The sequence below is a fragment of the Brachionichthys hirsutus genome, unplaced genomic scaffold, assembly GCF_040956055.1.
Source record: "Brachionichthys hirsutus isolate HB-005 unplaced genomic scaffold, CSIRO-AGI_Bhir_v1 contig_898, whole genome shotgun sequence".
NCBI classification, from domain to species: domain Eukaryota; kingdom Metazoa; phylum Chordata; class Actinopteri; order Lophiiformes; family Brachionichthyidae; genus Brachionichthys; species Brachionichthys hirsutus.
The window spans coordinates 1-22,782 of NW_027180715.1; the positions used below are offsets into that span (position 1 = coordinate 1).

Sequence of the window (22,782 nt, forward strand, 5' to 3'; positions counted from 1 at the left end):
CCTCTTTGCTCGCCATGGAGGTGGTGCTGGGGCGGCGTGGCTTGATCCTCCGTTCGACCCCGATGGATCAGAGCACGCAGAGGTAGATTGTCTTGCCCGGCTGCTCTCTGATCTTCCGCTGGAGACGTTCTGGGTTTTGGACTGTTTCTCTGGAAACACGTTCTCTATACAATCATCCTGGTTCCTCCCCTTCACTTCACCCAGACTCTTGTCGGTCTTTACCCCGGCCAGACCCTCCACCAGGCGGCCGAGGGCCTCGAGCTTCGTCCTGAGCTGCAGGTTCTCCTCCTGGAGCTTGCTCACTGCCCCGACCAAGGGTCTGTTGGAAATGCACAGCTCCTCAACCCTCTGCTCTATGCGCTGCTTGAACGCATCCACGTCCACGTGCACCTCCCCGACGGCAGCCTGCAACATGGCCTCGAACTGACTCAGAGCCTCACCTACCATCTCGGGGGCTGCCTCCATGGCGTCTTCAGTCGCCCTCACTGCCGCTGAGGTGAAAATGCGTAATCAGGGGGTCAATATAAACCTCTTTGTTGACCTTTTTTTTCAGTTCTTTCTCTGTTTCATGTCCATAAAATGGAATTAGAAGACTAATTCCTTCCTTGCGAGGAACCTTTTCTGATTCCTGGTCACTGCTGTGTCCAATTCCATGTTTATTTTGTTGTTGTTGATGTTGTTTTAGCAAAGTTGAAGAGCCAAAAGGTTTAAAAGGATGGCCACGTTTGTAGGAAGAATCCTTCCTCTACAGCAACTCATCCAAGTTCCATGGAGGTCTCAATGTACGCATTCTCTTGCTCTCCACTCTCATCTAGTCAAAGTAACAGGAGTTATTTATAAGCCATGCAATACTCGTGCACAATGCCGGCTCGGGCTAGATTACTCACTGCATGGGCAGATCATGTTCTGCAGCATCTTTGGAATGATCGGACAAACCTTTTCTAAGGGATCCAGTTGAAGCGGTAGGCGACCGTGTCACGTCTTCCCCTTCGGTAGTCCATCAACTGTTTGTTTGCAGCCCTCAGTGTGTTGTCTGAGCAATCTGTCAGCAAAGCACGGGAGCAACAGGTTCGACTCTGTATTTTGGGACATATTACGGGTGGGAAGGGCTTATAGAGGAAGGAGGGGCCAGAATTATTCAAATTATTTGGTCCCTTTGTTTTTGTGGCTTTTACACCTGTGGTGGTAGATGCGTGGCTGTGGTTCAGTCTCTTCTTCCAGAAACTTGGAGGCAGTTTCTCGATGAACACATCAAGGATGTGCTGAAATGTAAAAAAAATTCAGAATTTAATTATTTTTCTAGGCTTATGCCACCTAAAAATAAGTATTTGAGTGGTGAAAAGGACGTCATTACTGTATCGCCACATCAGCACATTTAACAAGTAATTTCTCCTTTGATTACCTAGAGACTGATGAAAATATAATTCCAACCATTACTCAGAATGACTTTAGTTGCTTTTTGAACAGTTTAACACGTTTAGTTTACAGTATCATAAGAGCCTTGGTAATTTTTAAAAAAGTTGCATTTGAAGGTGATTTAGAATATTAGGTTCTGTTTTGCTCTGACAATTAGAGCATCCAATAAATTAATCAGTTACCTTTTTCCCACACCAAAGTCCATATCTCTCTTGAGGAGTCGTGCAGCCTTAGATGTTAGCATGAGTCAGCAGCGCCTCGCGGTGGCAAGTTTTCAACCTACAGCTAAAAAGAGTCTCCAGTTGGCATGCAGACATAAATAACAAGACAAGGAAAAACCAAACAGAGATTTGTCCAAAACAGCCTATCAGATCAAATTTATTGAATTTAAAAGGGATGCTCTGGAATTGACAAACAGCTACAGTACATAATTCCTCTTATATTGATGCATTTTTGCAATTTCATAAACCAAGCCCTCAGATAGGAAATCTCCTCAAAAAAAGTCACGCTATGAAAAAAAAAAAGAACCGATGCATCAAATCTGATCTACATGTATGAAATATTAGAATGTTATCAAAAATAAAGTGAGGCAGGAAGTGTTAAAGGTTGTGAAGCTGCTGTGACACACAGATGGCAGGACAGTGAGAGACATGGACAGCAGATCAAGGTCAAACTGGGATGCAAAGGTCAGAAACGCCAGTATTACGTCAAACAAATTCAAGACTGATAGAGCCGTTCTTTAAAGGATTTCAATCTTAAATGATGCATTTCCTTAGAAAAACATGGTAGGTTGGAATTCAAAATATAGCTTGAATGCTACAAAATAGGGATTACCGGTACAACAAAATATTAATACAAAGGCCTTCATTCCAACAGATTCAAAGAGAAACTTTTAATATTCGAGCAGTAAATGCATAGCAATGGGTTTCAACCAGTTAAAATACAAATGAGAAATTATATATATGTATTATTTTTTTTGGATTGCTGCAAACACCAAAAATGACTGAAACAGTACTACTACTTAATGATATGACGACAAAATACAAATACAGCCACAACCCGTAAACACCGCCTGCCAACTTGGGTCTTTCATACCAAATTTCGTGGGTTTCACAAATTGCTTTTTCACAAGGCACTGGAGACCAAATTTGGTTGAACGTCCACAGATCAATCAAAGCAGCAGGGCATCGCAGCTTCAAAAATCTTAACTCATCTTAAATCTATACGTTTCAAGTTTGTCTGTGCCGTTCATCAGCCTCTCTCTGCTTCCACACCAAATAATCAGAAACCAAACATCTGAATATTGCTGCTACAATTTTAAAGACATCACTTTAGATACAGAGAAAAACTGAGCAGTTTTGTGCCATTAGTAACTTCTTACTACTGTCAAATTAGATTATGACAAACCCAAAATATTATTTTCTCGTAATTACTACCGACACTGGGATCAGAAAACAAGATATTTAATCGTTTTGAGATTAAATACTCATAGATTCGTAGATTTTTGTCCACACATGGTGAAAGACATGTCATTTGGCCGATATCATGTCGTCTGATCCCAGAATAATGCTTCATCAAAGTTAATCTTCACCGTCAGAATTCAGTGGCTAGAAAAATCAGTGTAAAATCTACCACCAAGCACACCTCCAGCCAATATCTTGAACTCCCCAGGAAGAGGGATCAAAAGCAGGTTCCAAAATTAGCTTCATAACATTTACCTTGGGAAGACTGACACCAAAATGTCAGATGATATGCCTGGTGTCATTTCAGATTAAGTGCCATTAAATTAGGAGTATTTAAGTGTACAAATTAATAGAAATCCCAACTTCTACTTCCTCCTCTATAAACTTTACAAAGGCAGTTTCCTTAATCTGCATTTCTCACAAGATGTTAGCTGTTAGCATCAGGGAGATATATGTCAAAACCTTCTGGGTAAGAACAAGGTGGTCATTTGTCTCAGAATACCACAGAAACAAGTTTAAAGAAAGTATAAAGAAAAAAAAACCTCAGTGATATTAAAAAAGCTGTGGCAAAAGCGGCGACTAGTTTAAACCTAACGCAAACTTCTGCTAAAGTATTAGCATGACACATCCTATCTCTTAACAACGCAAGGGCTAGTTTCATCTATTTGCTAAAAGCCCGTGTGTTTTGCTGATTGCATGAACTAATGGGTCCATGTATGTGCTATTAACCACTAAAAAGATAACATGTTAGCATGCTGGTGACAACCAAGAAATATAAATTATGTGTACACGCATCATGAGAAAACTTACATCTGTTCAACATAGTTAATTCTGTTGGTTAAAACTTCAGCTTATTATTTTTTTTCATGGCAAACTTCATTGATCACTGATCTTGACCCATCGGGATGTAGACTGGATGAACTGGACTCAAGATCTATTTAGCTGTTAGCTTAATGCTCTTGCATCTGTTAGCAAGTCTAAAACCTTCAAAAATAATTATGTGTTTAACATAAAGTTAATTTCATAGTTTGTGCTAAAATCTAACGTACGCCATAGTGTAGTTATCATTCAACACATCTATATTATGCTTTAGTTTTGCATTTGATATGACTAATATAAAATTAAATTAGCATTAGCATCCTCTTCAATAAAACCACCCAAAAATAAAGATGGCAGATAAATGTTACTTGAATTTTGTTTTTTTTTTATAGCGTAGAGATCAATTTCTTGACATAGAATAGGGATAGGCTTAAGAGTGTTAGCTTAGCTACTTCAATTTTGGTGTCCATATTCCCATTAAACTGGATTTACACACTTACATGCACAGATTGAATTTAGGTGATTATTAGTATAGTTATGACATTCTACAACCAAAATGCCTCAGATCTAGGACTTAGATGTACTTTACGTAATGATGAATCAGATAGCTAACAGCTGGACACCCATGATAAACCCAACATACGGCCCACTCGAAGGAAGAGAATCAGACTGGAGGGTAGCTTGGTTTTAAATGACAGGTGGGTCAGAGTCTTCACAGCAGGTCAAACGCCATTCTCCTTTTATCACTACAGTTAAACATGCCATAAATAAAGGACAAGTCTATAAGAAATAAATGCTTAAAATAACATTACATGGAAAAGCAAGGGCACACCATTCTAGATGCCATCATCTACAGAATCAATCGTACAGTTTCACAATCTTAAAATAAACTTCTATAGACATATGTTAACTTCATCACCCTGAGAAAAGAGGATTTAAGACTTTCTGCAATAATGTGACTAAAATGATATGTCGTATGCATATGTTGAGCTTTCTATCATTCTTAAAGAGGGATTTTCAGGTTTTTGGGTCAGATGCTGTTTATGTGCAATAAGACTGCATGCGAGTGTTAAAGACTGCTGGTAATGAGAATAATGGAGTGTGACCTGACATTTAACACTTAATCACTGTCACTATTCACCAGATATTAACTCGATAATATCATATGAGCAAGCTGGAGTCAGCAGACACGAGATTTATTATTCAACTGGTGACATTTTAATTCTAGACGGTCACACATCTTATTCTTTTTTACCAGAGGGATGACATATGTTTAAAGATTATATGGCCTCTCTTTTGAAACTCACCAAGTGACCATGACTCTACCAAATATCACAATGTACTGTATTCTAAATTTGACAGTTTCTGATACTCGATAAAACATTTTTTTTTAAACAATTCACATTAATTTAATAATTTGGAGCAAAGGAACAAATTCTACACAAAGTTTTGTGTCATGATGGTGCAAATGTTTCCACCGACCAGTCCAAAAGCATTAAAGTGACATCATAAGGCTGTTGTTGAAGTGTATTCAGTGGAGGATGAGGTCACAATGACTAAAAAAACTATTGAAAGGCAGCAGGATACATGACAGACATTACTAATCCCATCTGGTCCTAACTGCTGACTGGACTATCAGATAATCCCAGCAACAGATGGCAGCAGAGAGGAGGGAGGGCCCACTCGTCCCCTCCATCACTGGGGAGCAAAGCAACCTGGAAATGAGTTTAAGGAAAAGACATGGCAGGAGGATGGAGGCTGGAAGGGAAGTGATAAGAAGAAGGGTAAAAAAAATATTTAAAAAAGGAAGTTCCTGCAGTTTAAAAATAAGAAAACGGTGGACTAATGTCCCAACCATTGGTTTAAACTACCGAGGAAGCAGAGGCTCGATACGATTTTAAAAACACTCATGCCATTTTGAGAATAGGATAATTTCAAATACAGTAATACCTCGACACACGAGCGTTCCGAGACACGAGCGACTTCCAGATGCTGGCGCTAAACGTAATGTATGTCACTGCATGTAAAGACAAGAGGAAGTAAAAGACTGTGGGTGAACAGGATAGCTGGGGGGGGGGGGGGTCGGAGAGTTCAGCTCAAAGCAGGATAAAGAGTCTGGGATTATTTCCAGAAAGGGTGTCCCGGTCAGCAGAGGACAAAAGGGTCACACATGTGCTCTGTATTCAGCGCACTCCACACAGCGCAGACTACAGAGCCCACAATGCAACGCTGTTATTAAAATGATTGAACAGCATCTGATATATGTCATATATGTAAAATATGTTAGATAGCTTTATATCTTTATAATGAGACCTATTTGATTCAGAAGTTGGACCTCTCAGATGGTGATTCTGTCCAGATGCAGGATGTCGGGCAGGAACGAGACTATAAATGTGTTGAATTCTTCAAACTGGGGTATTTCATTTGTGCCGCTTTCCTTTTCACTGAAGTTGAGACGTGCATAAAGGACAGACATGTAGTTTTATGCTTTGGTTGGCTCAGGGTTTGTGCTTGTGTCACCGGCGTTGGCTGTGCCTTTGTTTTGAATGTGGACTAGCGTTAGCTGATGGGGAAGAGGAACATGGCGAACGTCACGACTGCACACACACGCACTGGAGTCATGGTTTTTGTTAATTTCCCAGCCCTGCAGCAGCTTTAGCTTGAATACGTTTACATGAGCAACAAGTCTTTTCTTAAGATCTCTTGTAGGGAAGTTATATTTATTGGATAATTATGCTCTTTGACGAAAAGCAATGTTTGTCCGTAGTAATTAATTTGTCGCGCTCAAAATGCATTAATTAACCATGACTTTGACACCATCAATAAAAGTCTGCACTCGTTCTCGATTAAAAGCGAGACTGAGTCATCAAATCAGTTTGAACTGTTACGCTAAGGATTGGAATTAACATTGATCTCAATGTTATTTGATTCAGCGGTTGATAAAAGACTCACTTTATCATCATGACACAAAACTATTTGAGAGCGACGAGTGCAAATAGCTTGAGATGAAACCAAACGCAAAAACCGAGGATAAAGAAACGACTGTTTGGTGCCTCTAAAATCACGAATGCCTTCATTACGGATTCAAAGTATCCAACCAGGAAAACGGACCGAACTCTCACCTGCGGCTTGCACATGCTACAAAAAAAATGGAATCGTCCATATACAGTACACTTTTTTTTTTTCTCCAGCATTACGTGAGCTTGAACGCATCAAAACACCAGTAATGTAAATTTAAAAGAATATTTGTGGAGGGATGTAACAGAAGAAACAAACAACGTGGTCCCAAATAATAACAGAAGGACATGAAATACTGAAGAGACGGACACTACTTGAGATATTATTAATGTCGTTTACATGTTCCGGAGCAAGCCTGTTTTGCATAGATTGGATTTGCGCGATATAAAAAAAAAAAAAGGCCATTAATGGTGCATATTAAAATTCAAACTGAAGCTTGGAAGACAATCCAAGGAGTCCAATTCACCTCAGTCTGTGAAACTAACCCTGTTGCATGAAACAACGACCCTCCTCTTACCCTTTAATGTGAAGAAATAATATTCTCAAGATTAAAAGTGGAGCATTGGTCTTGTGTCTAAAATAAATGTCTTTATGCAACTGTGAATGCAGCACAAAATAATTGCTTTGCATGGTTCAAAACAAAATATGCCGTAATAAAGATCAGATTTTTAGTCACCAGACGGATATAATTACTCTCTAAAACCACGGAGCTTGCACAGACACTGTGTAACGTTCTCAATGCTACTGCTGACACAGACGTGCACACAAATCCGCGGCGCTTCAGGTAAACGAGAGGTACCGAACGCCATCTGATGGAATAAAGTCTCCTGATGCCCGTGACATTTTTGTGGCTCATTTTTGTGGCTCTGTTTCCGTGGCCCCAGTGAGCCCCTGCTCATCTTATTGCTCTTACCTTGGCCCTGAGTTTGTCCCACTAGACTAGAGGCATTAAACGTGTCCCCTTCAAACCCCTCTATAGTCTGCCGAGAAGATCTGAGCGACAAGAGAAGACAAATCTACAGCAGCCTTGGCATACGACTTTAAGTAGACATTAAAGACTGCCTATATCAGCCCTCTTGTACCGTTTCTACGGAAACTGCAATGGACCAAAGTCACCACAGAAGAGAACGTGGATGGAAAATATGTCAGCGGGAAGGAGAGTAACTTATCGGCAGAAACTAGAAAGACGAACTTTGTAATAAAAAAAATATTTTACATTAGGACAAACAGTAAATCCTGTAATTTTTCAGCGTCGACCTGAAATGAAATCGTCTAGCGTGGAGTTCAGTTCCCACAGACTGAGGTTATTTCCGGCTAGTGTCGCCTTTTCTCCAACTCTGATTCTGAACTCCAGAAAATGTTTGCATCTTCCTAAAGGAAAGGGCTCCTGGAATAAAAATGGGCCGGGGCTAAAAGAAAATGCAGGTTGAGATTGCTCCTGCAAAATCTCATGACTCGGTGAGATGCTATATGGGAAGCTACTAACAAAAAAGACGAGCACATCAACGGGGAGTCGGAGCATGTAGCCGTCTTTTAGCGCTCAAATGTGCGTGAGGTGAGCATTGATTGCAAATGCTAACACTGCCTGTATTTGCATCCCAAACAAATCGATTGTAACCATTCTTGCCAGTGTGATTAGCGACCTCGTGCGAGAGGAAACAAGGAAACAGTGATCTCACACGTTAGCGTAACAGCATAACAGCAACTCTCGCTGTAACAGACCTTCCAAATCAGCAGCGGCTGTAAACACAGGAGTCGAGGGGGTTCGATTTCATCTCTCCGTGGAGTGAGGCTCTTCTCTCGTCTCTGGTTTCACGCTCAGAGCGCAGCACTTCCAACAAGAGCCCCCCCCCAATAAAAATAAAACTTCAGTAGTAGAACTGGATGGATGGGAAGGTCCACTTAAGCAGCCGATTCCTAGCGGAGGAGTTAAAGTATGTCGTGTATGACAGCATGAAGGTGGGGCTCCTAAAATGTTCATTCAATCTATTGCAGAAATGGTTGCGTTGTTAGCTAAGTGTGCAGCTATGGTGAGAAAACGTGACCTCGATGTCAGTCATCCTTCGAACTGTCAGTCACAGCGGGGGGCGAGTCTTGCATACGGCTGCGTCGGTACAGACGGTAGCCTTTCCGGCAAAGCAGGACGAACCAGTAGACCTGCGGCGCCAGGATGCACGAGCTGGCCAGGTTGGCGGACAGCGGCAGGTGGAAGGGCGCGCTGTAGAGCGGGATGCCGTAGTGCTGGCCGTACACCCAGTACATGTAGGGGAAGAGGGCGATGCGGCACACGAAGAAGGTCAGCAGCACCATGCCGCCGTTAGCCTTGTGCAGCCAGCAATTCTGGAGGCTGAGCTGGTGCAGGAGACACAAAAAAAAAACAGAAAGGCATGTAGAGGCGAGATAAAGCAAGCACTTAAAGACGCGGTGACACAAAATAGGAAAGTGAAAACCCTAAAGTGAGCAGCTTTTGACGAGAGCCGCATTCGTTCCGAATAAGCGACGCGTATTACGTAGTCCCAGGCAAACCGTCTGGTCCTTGTTCTAATTTGATGTCGCACGCATCGCCAATGGCTTTGAAGGAATTTAGCATGTTTCCAGTCTAATTATAGCTTTCTGGATTATAGCTGAGCAGACTGGAAACATCTCCCGTTGCCAAACCGAATCTAAAGTCCATCCGGTTTACTGAAGTGGTGAACAATCCTTGCTGTAACATGGAAAACACACGGCGATGAGTGTTCTGGGTCAGCCCTCAGCTGCTGCAAGGGAAATGTTTTTTTTTTTTTTTTTTAAATGCCAATGCATATGCATTCAAATATCATCTGAAAAGGGACACTTCATCGGGAACGATCCCTTATTTGATGTAAAAACAAGAATCATATATGATTGCATGGTTCTCTCCTTATCTGTGATATAAAGCGCTGCAGGAAGGACCTCGTCTACGGAGCCCAGAGCACAGGAAACGGCGGTGCTGATCCTCCAAAGGAGGGCAGTGTCTAAAAACAGAGACTGGCAGTCATGCTGAGCATAGTTCTTTTTCTGTTCTAGCACCAGATGTCAGCAAAGACCTGAAATCACATGGGCCCACTGATGTCATCGAGACGCACTCGGACTCTGTTCAGAGACAAGGCTTTCTGTAAATATGTCGCATCGGACTACACAAGATAACGTGCCAACAGGTAAAGGACGTCCCGCTGCTCGCTGTATGGGGGGCGAGGACTGCTGGGCATGGACTAGGAAGAAGAGCGAACGTTAGCTTATTCGCTACAAGCTACTGACTGACGTGTTTTTTTATTGCGGCTGCTACGGCGAGAAGCTACAGCCAAAGCAAAAAGACGATGAAAGGCCACGCACGTCGCTTGAACAGAAATTACAGAGGAAAACAGGATGAATTACATCCTGTTGCCCGAACAGCAATGATTCTGCACACGGATTAAGGTCATGTAATACACACACGCACGCACACACACACACACACACACGCGCGTGTAGAGCACACCATGCATGTTGGGCTCATGCTTTATTCTTCTCCTTGTCAGACAGTCGGTTTTAGAACGAGGACTAATGTAATCGTTTGGTAAATGCAACAACACCTAAGCTATCGTCTCTGGCTGGGGTTAAGCCTCGCCGCATGCAGCAGGGCGGAGCTTCCGTTATCCCGGACCACATATTAGATACATACGTGCCAATGGGCTGCTACCGCTAGTTAGCTGGACATAAGAACATTTAGATTAGCTTAGAGCACATAGTCTAATCAGCAAATCTTTACTTGCTTTTTTGGTTTTGGTGGATAAAAAGCATCCCCTTACGAAAGTGTTATCCACGTGATCCATTAAATCATGTGATCAACTGATTTGGGTGGATCTTTCAAGGGTTATCTGGGTACACAGCATTTATAAACAGGAATCGCTGCCTTGAACATGGAAGTGTTTGTGATGCAAACTCAATACTACACTCAACAACTCTGAGTTAGAAGCGGGCAACACGTAGCATCAAACCTTCCGTGGTGATTGTGTCCATGCTGCCTCACCTGAATAAGTATCTTCCCCAGGGAGACGAAGGGTGTGCTGAGCTCAGTCAGGAACAAGCATCCGATGAAGAAATCCCCCTGGTCCTTTCTGAAGAACTGTGGGAGGACAAACTGAGTGAGAAAACAAACATGGGTGTGGAAAAACAAACACAGCTGGCATTCAAATGCAACTTCTGGGACAGTCTCGCTGAGAATATGCACGGAGACTCAATTAGACATGGGAAGATTACAGATGTTTGATGTGTTTTTAACTGAACATACAGATCTTTGACACCAGAAGTACCCATTTAAACCACGGTAGTACTTAAAGTTACCAAAAGTCTTCGCCAATTATGATTTTTTTTTTTTAATGATATTAGCAATATGTAAAAAAAAATACTTTGCATTCATACCCAGACCAACAAACAAAAATCACATCACCTAAAACTGTTCTGGAGGCAAAGTAATGAAAGGAGCTTTCAAATAATGGCCAGCGGCACAGTCAGAGGAGCCATCCTAGATCAGGTGAGTTGGTCCGGAACAGGCATGGGCAAACTACGGCCCGCGGGCCATAGACGGCCCCTTGGGCTTTTAAAACCGGCCCACTGAATTTGTCCAAATTATATAATGAAATGAAATGTGATTATAATTAAACCTCATTCATTTGACCTTTCCCCTGTAATTTGTACAATGAGTCCTGCATATTCATGCTGTGCTACCTGTAAAAGGCCAAATCCTTTCATGCAATGGCTTTTACAAGTCATTTATATTAGTTCACACAAACACGCCATCCATCTGTTCCTGGCCCGGCCCCTCTGTCAAATTTTAGAACCCATTGTCACCCGTGAGTCAAAACGTTTGGCCACCCCTGGTCTAGAAGGATAAAGAGACTCCAGACAAAAGACAAGCGCTGTCCGGTAACCTGGCCTGCCGTGTGCCGATGATAAATAAAGCATGAGCAGCTCCAGACGTGGCCTTGCCATCTGCCCGTGAACAAATGACGATGGAGAACTTTACACCACAACTAATAAATAATAACCTGGCTATTAACCCTTCACCACCTGCCATGGGTTTGTTGCCACTGTCTCTGATGTTCGAGACTCTGCATGAGGCAACAGCTCGTCTTTACCTGACTTCTCAGCTGATACACTTTTCTCATGCGCCACCACAGTCCTCTAGTTTGCCTGCAGCCAATGACAACGGTAGGTAAATACGTGGTTGCTATCTCACCATCTGGCTTAAGGGTTATTTAAATGTCGATGTATAAGAGCCTGATTAAAATCCAGGATTCTTCTCTAGATGTTGATGCAACACTTTGTAGCCTTTATTAAAACGTGATTTAATACAGGCTCACAATATCATGAGCAGATTCTGGAGAAGCTAAAGCTGTTAGCTTTTGTGTGTTTTTTCACTGCTGTAAGAAAAAAAAGAAAGAAAAAGAAATCCATTCTTGCCTTCTGGCACATTTACCGAGCCTCGCTCGACCTTGTGACAAGGACAGCGCCGACTCATTTTCTTCTTTCCTGTCTTCCCGATTCTGATACTTGAACCCAGAGTATCTGCCATTTCAGGGTACCGAACAGAAACCACTGCGGTGTCTTCCTACAAATGGAGTCAGAATCAGCTCTGAACCGAAGTCGCAATTGTGTCAAGTGCAAACATCTCATGAGGAAAAACTGTTAGGGTGAACGCATTAATCAGCCGTGAAAGGTCGGCTCTCCTCCTGGTGCATGCCAATATCCATCGACGGTTTGCTGGATGCCCGTCAGCTCAGGGACACCGGAGCGGTATTAAGCCGACGAGCGAGGGAAGACGAGAGGATGAACAGAGGGAGGTGTGGCGAGTGGGTGGAGAGAAAGGAGAGGTTGACTGCAGCTGGAGCTGAATAATGTAAGGTAATGTGATCTTGTAGTAGCACTGCAAACACAGGGCTCAGTTGCTACTTCCACTGCACCTGGCCTGCTAAACTGCACTACCTGGGGAGGAGGGTGGCTGTGATTCTCCTTTCTGTAAGCTCTACGGCACGATGCAGACACTTTGTCGTTTTCCTCTCCTGCCCTCAAGATTAAAATTCAACCCATTTTTTTCATACGTTGTGTTTTTCATGTCGCCTGGCTTTCAGTTTTTTTGCATCTCAGCAGAAAACAAACCGGCTTTCATTCCCTCTTCCTGTCTACTCCTATTTCGTCCGTCCATTTGCAACACTTACAATTCAAAGACGTAGAAAAACAATTAAGATTCATTTGTTGCTTTTGTTCAAATAAAGCAATCAATAATAAGAGCTTAATGTTCTTTCCTTTCCTGCCATTGAAGCTCTTGGAGCTGCAGCTCTATCATTCGTCTGAACCGACTTGGTCGAACAATTAATTTTACTCTAATGTATAAAAGGGCCTTTTTTTTTTTTTTTACAGCGATCAGGCAATTTCGCCGACATTAGTAGACTCCAGAGAGTCACATTTAGAAGACTTGCTGGTGTTCTGCAGCAGCAATAGCGTCTAGTTGGATGTTTTACATCTGATAACATGGCATAAAAAAAAAAAACACCTTTCTGTTACAGTGCAAGTCGTGGAATTTAGTTCTAAAGTAGAAACCGGCTAGTCGGCGTTCCTCTGATACAACAAAGGATGTTACGGTTTGGAAAGCAGGCTGGAAGGCCATTTGAAAAGTCTGCCGTCCTTGAAGGGTGAAACTTGAAAAACCACCCGAACAGGAATGCCTGCGCTCTTTCCTCGTCTCTGCCGTCTTTCACATCGGCACACTTGGCTAATCCTCATGTGCACTTTGCATAATTGGGCCGATGCTTTTGGACCATCGGGAGCAGCAGCGTAATCCAAAGTGTCGCGTGATGGTTTGAATTTTATCCTTAAAAAGACAACCAATCCTGGAGGAGATGCTTCCTTCCAGTGAAACCTGCTAATGATGTCTTTACCATTCAAATCATTTGGTCAACGGCAGTAATGATTCCGTATCATCATTTCCGTTTGAGCGTCCGTGCTAAGACACGTCTGCACATGCTCCGACGGCCTCGAATTAAAAGCTACAGCATGAAAAGCGAGCTGATCCGGTGGGAGCAGCTGCTCTGAGGTCTGTGCAATAAGGTGGTCACGTGATTCCAGGCCCAGGTGGATTAGCTTGTTTACACGCCACTGTCGTTTGCATTATGCATTTGAAGTGAATGCAAACCACTTCCCACAGCACAACATGTTTCTAATTGTGATGTAATGTTTTTTTGTTTTTTTTCCTTCTAGGCCTAGATTTATTTAAACTACACTTGAAGACACTTGAAAATGACTCGATAGGAAATCTATGACAGTGAGCATTAGGTCTCTTTCTTTTGTTGCCACTTAAGTAATCATTAAGAGATAATGCAGCTTAAAGCCGGGATTGATTTGCGAACAGAATATTGCAGCACGCGCTAATAACGCATTACTGGCAGCGGACATCACGCGAACTTTTAAAATAGCCCGTTTGAACTTTCTTTGAGCTGATTTCGGGACCACGAGAAAAATAATGGCAGCCTGATAAGTACAAAACGTGCAATGACGTGCACTACCTCACACTTGCACACCTAAATTCAGAACCTCTTTCAAGGCCCTCGCCCATCACTCTCTCGCTCTCTTTTCCCGTCCTCACCAGTGTGACGGGTAGCAGAATGGTGAGCAGGGCGATGTGATGCAACACCAGCAGGAACTCTCTGCGGACAAAGGAGTTTATGGTCCTGAGCGAATGCCGCTTGTAGTCCTCGTGCCCTTTGACACGGAAGCGGTGGTAGTGACTGAGGTACATGGCGAAGATGTCGTAAGTCATGTAGGGGACACCGTACCAGATGACAAAGTGGGTGACCAGCCAGTGCCTGGGGGGGGGGGGGTAAAAACAGAATACATTTAGTACATCAGAAAAATATTGTGGGGTTCTTTTTCCCCAAATGCCAAATAGCATATTTGTTAGCATAGCATTAGCATTAGAACCATGAAGTCACACAAGGCTGGTAGAGTCGTCTCATCAACTAGAACCACCTGCAGAGACAGAACGCCTTCGCTCAACACCGATAGCTTTGCACTCTCCGGTGAGTTAGCTGCTAGCTACTAGCTGCTTTCTAAATCTCCCCGTTGTTTGCGTGCTACACTCGTGCCGAGTTGCTCCTTTCATGAAGACGTTGATGCATCCACCGCTGGCTCCAACGCCTACGTAACATCTGTACAGGACTAGAGAAGGTGCAGCGGACTCCCCCGGAACATGTCGAAGGGGCTGCGTGAAGGCTTTCTAGCTTTGATTAGCTGCTGCATCAGTTCCAATTCATCTACGATGAGGCAAACCTTCGACCTCTGTGTCTCGCCTCTTTAACACAACGTGCAAAAGCTTTAAGGCACCTTTATGCAAGTACAGTGCGTGTAATAAACGAGTAGGACGTGTGCAGCATCCTAATGAGCACCGATTACGGTGACAGTTAATTATGTGGACAGAATAAAGTAGAGCTGCAGGGCAGAGCGGAGCTAGCGACCTCTGACCTTTGGCTAGCTCCCTTAGCTTTAAAGGTCAGTGAATGGGAATTAAGAGCAGGAAGGCACAGCAAACAAACTCCGGGTAGGATGGAAGCAACACGAGTCGCTTCTGTCATTTATAGTTTTACTGTATTAAGAGCAAGATTATGTGTTTTTATAAGGAAACCAGTAGTCTTCTCAAATATATAAAGAAACTACTAACAATACCTCTTCATTTTAGAATGTAAGATTTTTATTCTCACTGCTAATGTAGAACAGTTCTAAAAATTAGTAATCACTTTCTTTGTCCTGAAAGAAAGCACTTTAGTTGATCCATCCATCCTCTTTAGTTAATAATATATAATTATATGATATTATTATTATTATTATAGAGGAGAATTTAGAGAAACCGAGGTCTGCTCTACAAAAGAGAGGAATAAAGGTGTGCAGGAGTAAAGCAGAGTATATGTGTGTAAATGAGAAGGTCCCAGTGGAGGAAAGTATCAGGTGTGCTCCGTGATAGGAGAGTGTCAGCGAGGATGAAGGGAAAGGTCTACAAGACAGTGGTGAGGACAGCCATAATGGACGGCTTAGAGACAGTGGTGAGGACAGCCATGATGGACGGCTTAGAGACAGTGGCTCTGAGGAGAAGACAGGAGGCGGAGCTAAAAGTGGAGGAGATGAAGATGCTGAGGTTCTCCTTGGGTGTGACCAGGTTGGACAGGATTAGAAAGGAGACAATAAGAGGGACAGTGAAGGTTAGATGTTTTGGAGACGAGGTCAGAGAGACCAGACTTTGATGGTTTGGACATGTCCAGAGGAGAGACGGGGACTATATCGGTAGAAGGATGCTGAGGATGGAACTGCCAGGGAACAGGGCTAGAGGTCGACCCAGGAGAAGATACATGGACGTAGTGAGGGAGGACATGAGAGCGGCTGGTGTTGGGGAGGACGATGCAAAGGACAGGGTGAAGTGGAGAAGGTTGATTTGATGTGGAGACCCCTCACGGGACAAGAAGAAAGTACATTAGTAGTATATTATTATTATTATTATGGTATATTTATAGCGTGCAGAGCAACTACGATTCTGCAAGCTTCACAAGGTAGATCATTCTGGTCGGTGTTTGTTGTTGTTGCTTTCGGCGTAACTCCACTGTTTTTATGACTCAGCGCATTAAAATGCTAATAGCTCCAAGCAAAAAGACGTTGCTTTAAGAACGATGCGGAATGAAACTGGAGCCGTTACATGACCAGACCGGTTCTAGAACTAACTTTCATCATCACATAGACCCGTTTCGTTGAAGGTCAAACAAAACATGCGGGTTTGAGCAAAGCAAAGTCAATATTTAGACAGTATTAGCTCCTCATATATATCAGTTTACCGCTTATGTGGTGCAACGAGAAACAAGAAATTGCATCGTAGACATGGCAATATTGTACGTTTGCTGTAGGTTTAAAATAATGACATATATTTGGAGGAAACAGGGATAATCTTAAACATTATTCTGAATTCCAGTCGACACTGGGTTTTGAATAGTTTAGCTCTTCCTTAAACATGGTAACACTTACAACAAACTGTTAAGCCAAAGCATCAGGATGGAGGGTTTTTTTTGTTTTCGTTTTTTTGTCGCCCATTGTGAAACCGTGCTTAAGTTATTGCAGCTGAAGCAATGAAGGCTAAATGGAGTGACAGATTGTGATGGAGCATTAGAGCATTCGTGGGTCTGACGTCGAAGCATGTGTCCGATAAGCTCCGGGCTGAAGCAGAACTGAGCAGTGCTGTGGAGGAATTAAGCCCAGCGGGTCAAGGGGAGGGGTGGCAGAGATTAGCAGCCTGAAACTGGACCTGGACCAGGAGTAAAAGCGCCCACCTCAGCATCGCACTTTCTTCAATTTCACAGTGAGGCTAATGCAATGCTACCAGATGCTAAGCTACCGGTCAATCGGTGTTAATATTTCTATTATTATGGATCAAACTCCATTCAGAGTTAATGCTATTTCGAGGATCGGTTATAAACTCAAGACAAGCGACACAAAAAAGTGCTTTTTATTTTCACTGCTTCAAAAACAAAAGGTCCCCACGAGAGAACAGAAGCCTGTCTGCCTGCATTCCTTCACAAACCGAATCGCCTTGTCGCTCGGTGAGGGCGTACACACCTCCCTGCGTGGCTTTCATTGTCAGATCCTGACTTTTATTTCTGCAGCGAGCCTTCAATGAACACGTCCTCAAACAATTATATGCTGCAGTTTGGAAAGAGTCAAAATTGTCTTTGTTTTTTTTTTGGCCAGGTTTTCATGTTGAGAAAAGAAAATCGACAAGACCAAAAAAAAAAAAAAGGAGTTCAAGAGTTCCAGCTTGGTTTGTCCAGAGCTACTGGACAAAATGTGCATTAGCTAGCTAAAGCAACAACGCCATGAGCCGTGACACATCTGCAACCGATCACCGGTGGATGAGACTCGTCTGCAGGAAACGCTGTGGAACACAGAAACGACGACCACTTCCATCGGGTTTTATTATTTCTGTTGCACAAGCGAACTTAAGTCGAGCTCTGAAAAGCATCCAGCTACATTCCCAGTGCAACATTGAGTCATGACCTCCGAGGTCTATCTATAGACAGAAAGGGAAGTCCTCCCTCCAGAGGTGTGAGGGTTACGGCTACAAGTCGTTCTTTCATCGACGCAGTCGATGGAATCAAGTCCTGACCTGTCGTTAATGATGTTGCCCCGGCACGCCGACACGACGATGGCTCCGACTGTGGTCGCCATGACAGCGTGGATAGAGGACACCAACCTGAGAAAGACACAAACACATTGACAGAGGGAGATCGCGCGACGTTACGGTTCATGAATGCTCATTAAATCGCTGTCCACACTTATTGGCGCGCGATTGGCAGCTCCAGGCGGAAACACAGGACCCGATTGATCGAGGTCAAGCTTTTTAAAAAGCCTGCCTTGAGGTGAACGTCCAGGGGTTCAGCGTGCCATCGCGGGATTAGCAGAGCTTGGCCTCAGCGTCCCCCCCCCCGCCCCCATCTATAAACAGACCTGCGATACAGGAGAACCTAGTGCATCTCTATTTGAAGTGTCCCCGTGTGAGGTTGCTCACTACAAGCATAAACGCATCTGCATTACATTATGTACGCAAGCGCCATCAAGTCAGAGTGAAGTTTTCGGCACGCAGACGTTCGGGTTTTCCTTTCTAAAGATTCAACGCAGCTCAGTTTCGGGCCATTCCAGAAGAACGGCAACAAAAAGCCTGGATTATATCACCAATTTGTTCACTAACTATGAATGGCTGCCTTTGCTCAGACAAACTCCGCCGCTGGCTGTCGTCCAACTTGGCAGCACCGACAGTAAGCTGCTTTGAAATCAGAAAAACATGTAATTCATTCCCCAACACTCTCTGCAGCCATAAGACACAGCCTCCCCTTTTGCACTAGTGTGTGTGTGTGTGTGTGTGTGTGTGTTGTGTGTTTAAATATTTCAAACTTTTCCCTGCACATCACGGGTCTAGTTTACGTCTCCGTCTACAGAAATGAATGAAAACAAAAACCTAGTGTGACAATCGCTCAGGCTGCGGCGGGCGAAGCTATTTTTAATCCGTACATTTTCAGGTCTAAACAGAATGGAGTATCAGTTTATTATATAAATATAATATATTGCACCCTGGTAGAGCAACGCTATTCCAGATTATCGTGTAGAGAAAAGTTAATCATTTGTAGGATATTTTTAGGAACATCTGGGAGCAGGCTGATCGACACCTCGAGTCGTTTCATCTGAAAGGAATCATTTTCAGCAGGTTTGATCAGTTGTAAACTATAAATCTATAAAACTGTTTCGATTACATTCAATGAGACAGAGTGATTAGCAATAGCATTAGCCTCTTGACTGTCTCTCCCGTCTGGGAAGGATGCGCTTTCAGAGACTAACAGAAACACATTGGTTATTACATTATTATCACTAATGGTGTCTAAACCCACCATTAGCCCGAACTCAGGACAGGGGACCGGGTCTCAGTCGGCGGGAGCCAAGAGCCACTGTGAATTCAATGTGACTGTGAGGTGGAAACTTCACAATCACAGTCTTTGTTTCTCAAAATTGCAACACTCTATAGAAAAAGGACTAAATGTTTGAAAGCCTGCAGCGAGGCAGCGAAGGCCACACGACCAGCAGCGCTGGGAAAGCCTAACTGGCCTCTCTCTACCTTGATTTTTTTTTTTTTACCCCCACCCCCATGCCTCGCTGCCTTCTCGAGCCACATATTCTATCATGAGACCCAGATTTTGCACAGGCCATTCATTGTGTGCCCGGCTACAGCCGGCACGCTCTGCTGATGAAAGGTTGGTGTGGACGCGGCGAGGAGCACGTAATGGATGCGGCTACAGGTCCATCCCTGACACCACCAACGCTTCCTGAAGACTTCGATAGCCGAAGTTCCAAATATGAAAACTCTCAATCGTAGTTTGATTGATTTTTTTTATCATGCATTACTTTTAATCAGACTTTTTTTTTTAATTGATCATTATATGTTGCCCTAAAGGTGGGTGCCATATCAGTGGTAATGGAGCTGCTGGCCTATAAGCCCAACGGTCAGACGTCGTCTATTTAACCTGCTCGGTCCATTCCAAGCAAAAGTTTCAGGGGAAGTGGTAAAAATAAAAAATAAAAAAACGTGTTATGTATGTTAAAAAAACGTTGAAAAAACCTCTGGACATCCCTCCACAAACGTTTGGGGCCACATGAAATGTCCCTAAATTCTAGTTTCGTTCGAGGACGCGCCACATTTTTTTTAAAAATGGAAATCCATCGGGCATATTTTGCTGCTCAGAAGAAAACCAACCGGTGACACAGGTGAATACATAATGTCCAAGACGTAAAAAAAAAGTACCTATACGTTTTAAATCAAGAGACACAAAACCCAGAGCTGCGGTTGAAGTCAACAGAGTTAGAGGCTAAAAGGCAGAGCGCAGTCCGACCGTTAATAGCACTGCTGCTGCATTAAACTTTAAAGGCATATGGAAGCTGCAGCCGCCAGAGTCTTACGATTAGCATGAGCCAGGTGATGCTGAGCTCCTAATCCCTCGTGAAGTCAAGTTTTGTTGTTGTTTTTAAAAATAGTGTGTTAAAGTTGCACCTGGTGTGATTTGAGAACCTTTTTACATTTTAAATATGTTTTAGTTCTATGTTCTGGTTGCGATTGAGCGCTGCCCTGGCTCTAATCTAAATCCGCACCTGTCTATAAAGAGATGAGGGATTTTGTCACCATGGCTTTCCCATTAATTACTCAATGTTATTTAAAAAATTTAATTTGAAAAGCTCTTTTTTTTTAATCCATTTTCTCAATTACGACTGAGTTGTGTAAAATAATTTGAAAATAAAGAGGAAATAAAACTCTCTTTGCCACCCGTCAACTACCGTTTGTGTACAGAGGACAATTCTCACTGCTTATTTATTAATGTTTTAAATATTTAAATAATTTGAATGGACGTACCCCCAAAAACATTACCAATGTGCCCCTACAATTATTTTGCAACTATTGCATTATATTTAATTCTAAATTATATTATTTTTGTTGTGTTAAGTACAATATTTAAATATATATTGTATTTAATAGCTATTTCTTCAACACCCTTTATGTAGTTAGCATTTTTAAATAAGTATTTGTAGTGAAAGTATTTCCTAAAGACAATGTTGTCGGTGGAGAGTTGGACTCACTTGATACCCTCAAGTCCCCCATCTCTAATAAATGTTACCCTACATCAGCGTCCTCTAAATAACAAATAGAACACACTTTAACTCGAAGCGACAACCGGCATCAGTCAAAAAGTGGACATCAGTGGACAGACGAGGGACATTTGTGTAAACTGCGACTTCTATAACAACAGTAATCTGATTTGGTAGCTCAAATACCGACAGCGTGGCATGAATAATTTAGTTCTCGCTCTTAAGTTACTTGTATATAAATGTTACTTACGGAAGTAACTTGCATGTAAGTGCTTCATGTTACCGTTGACATGCAGTTTGGTGGCAAATAAGTACCGTCCGATCTCCCGAGTCACGCTTGCAGGAAGCGTCTCCCCGAGATGAGCGTTCGTAAGTTGTTGGAAGTGTTATTCGGGAGTAGCGCTTTCTGGTGCGTGGCTAACTCGGCAGTCGGCCCTGACCGGAGCTCAGCGGAGGATTAGCAGGAATGACAGCAAATAAACGAAGCCGTGAAGTGAACTGGAAAACGCTGAACAAGTCACGCCGACCCCCCCCCCCCACACACACACACACACACACACACACACGGGAACGGACTGTATTCATTATACCAGCCCTGGAGAGCCTGCACGTGATTGATACGGCTCGTTCACAAATTAATACGAACATATAAATGAAGCTCAGCTTCGGCTTTGTTCACACAAAATCCAATTTTAAATAACTCTAAACGTGCATCTTCTCAGCTCCATATATAAACACAACCCTCATCCTGTGGAACTCAATACATAACAACACACGACGTAAATCGGATCAGACGGCCGATCCACATGTGGATGCAGCTCCAGCGGTGGTGGATCAAAGATGAGTTCTCGTGCGTGAGACTTTGCGCTTTCATGCTCCTATTGTCTGTGTTTAACGTGTGCTGTGCAGAGGATGGAGTTGGGCACTTGATTCCAAATTTAAACGTAGCAAAAAAAAAAAGTCATCTTGCAAAGTCTTTTATGAGTTTAAGTTCGGTTGAGAGGAAAATATGATGTAAAATACACGCACTAACCCAGATCCACCGCGGATTTTAATCAGGCTAAAATAATCCTTTGCAGAAAAATGTCATCAAAATCTGTTTCTAGCCGCTTTGAGATATGCTGCAGACAAGAGCCCAACAAAACACGGACCAGCAGCAAAAACCTGCTGCAACTCAGAAAGGGTCACTTCCTATGCGGACCACTGACATAGTGACGTCAGGCCAGGTCGCTACCGGTAACTAAATTACCGGAACCCGAACCATCCCGAATCCATGTATGGCAGCACAACTTCTGATTGATCTCTCAAAGACAGATTTATATCAAACAAATTACAGGTAAATGCTGATCAGGAATTATATTGCTTATATATATATATATATATATACTGCATTTTTAAATGGCATCACTTAATTGGGAACGCACGTTGTGAATGAATAATACTCGGGGATTACAATGCGTATTTTATAGTAAACATAATAACGGTAAATAAATGTATTATTACTGGGAATACAAGGTAGACACTTACATATATGTGTGTATATGTATAAGTACAACTAGATATACTAGGGTCAAGGTAACACGCGTGCTTATAAGAGTCATCTTTTGTGCATTTGCTGAGTTTACCTCTCGCTGACCAGAACCACGTCGGCATCGCTCCAGCGTCGGAACACACACGACAGGATCCTCCTGAAGGCGAGGAAGAGACCGGGGAAAACTACGGCGCCACAAGCTACAGCGTGAAACATCCTGCCTCGGTGCTCCTTTAAAAGCCGTCCGGGGGCTCGACCCTCTCCCTCCCGCGAGCTTCTCCCGTTCACACGCGGTGCTGAGGCATGCTCGTTTCGGTGTTCTTC

General features: G+C 43.0%; 1 protein-coding gene across 1 annotated transcript; it reads right to left on the bottom strand.

The window, feature by feature from the left end:
• Positions 1-8,768: 8,768 nt before the first annotated feature.
• On the bottom strand, positions 8,769-22,674 carry LOC137916537 (ceramide synthase-like). Its single transcript, XM_068759525.1, has 5 exons — positions 22,553-22,674; positions 17,908-17,994; positions 14,356-14,575; positions 10,744-10,839; positions 8,769-9,068 (listed from the first exon to the last, which is right to left on the bottom strand). The coding sequence occupies exons 1-5, from the start codon at positions 22,672-22,674 to the stop codon at positions 8,769-8,771; spliced, it is 825 nt and encodes a 274-aa protein (XP_068615626.1).
• Between the last annotated feature and the right edge of the window lie 108 nt (positions 22,675-22,782).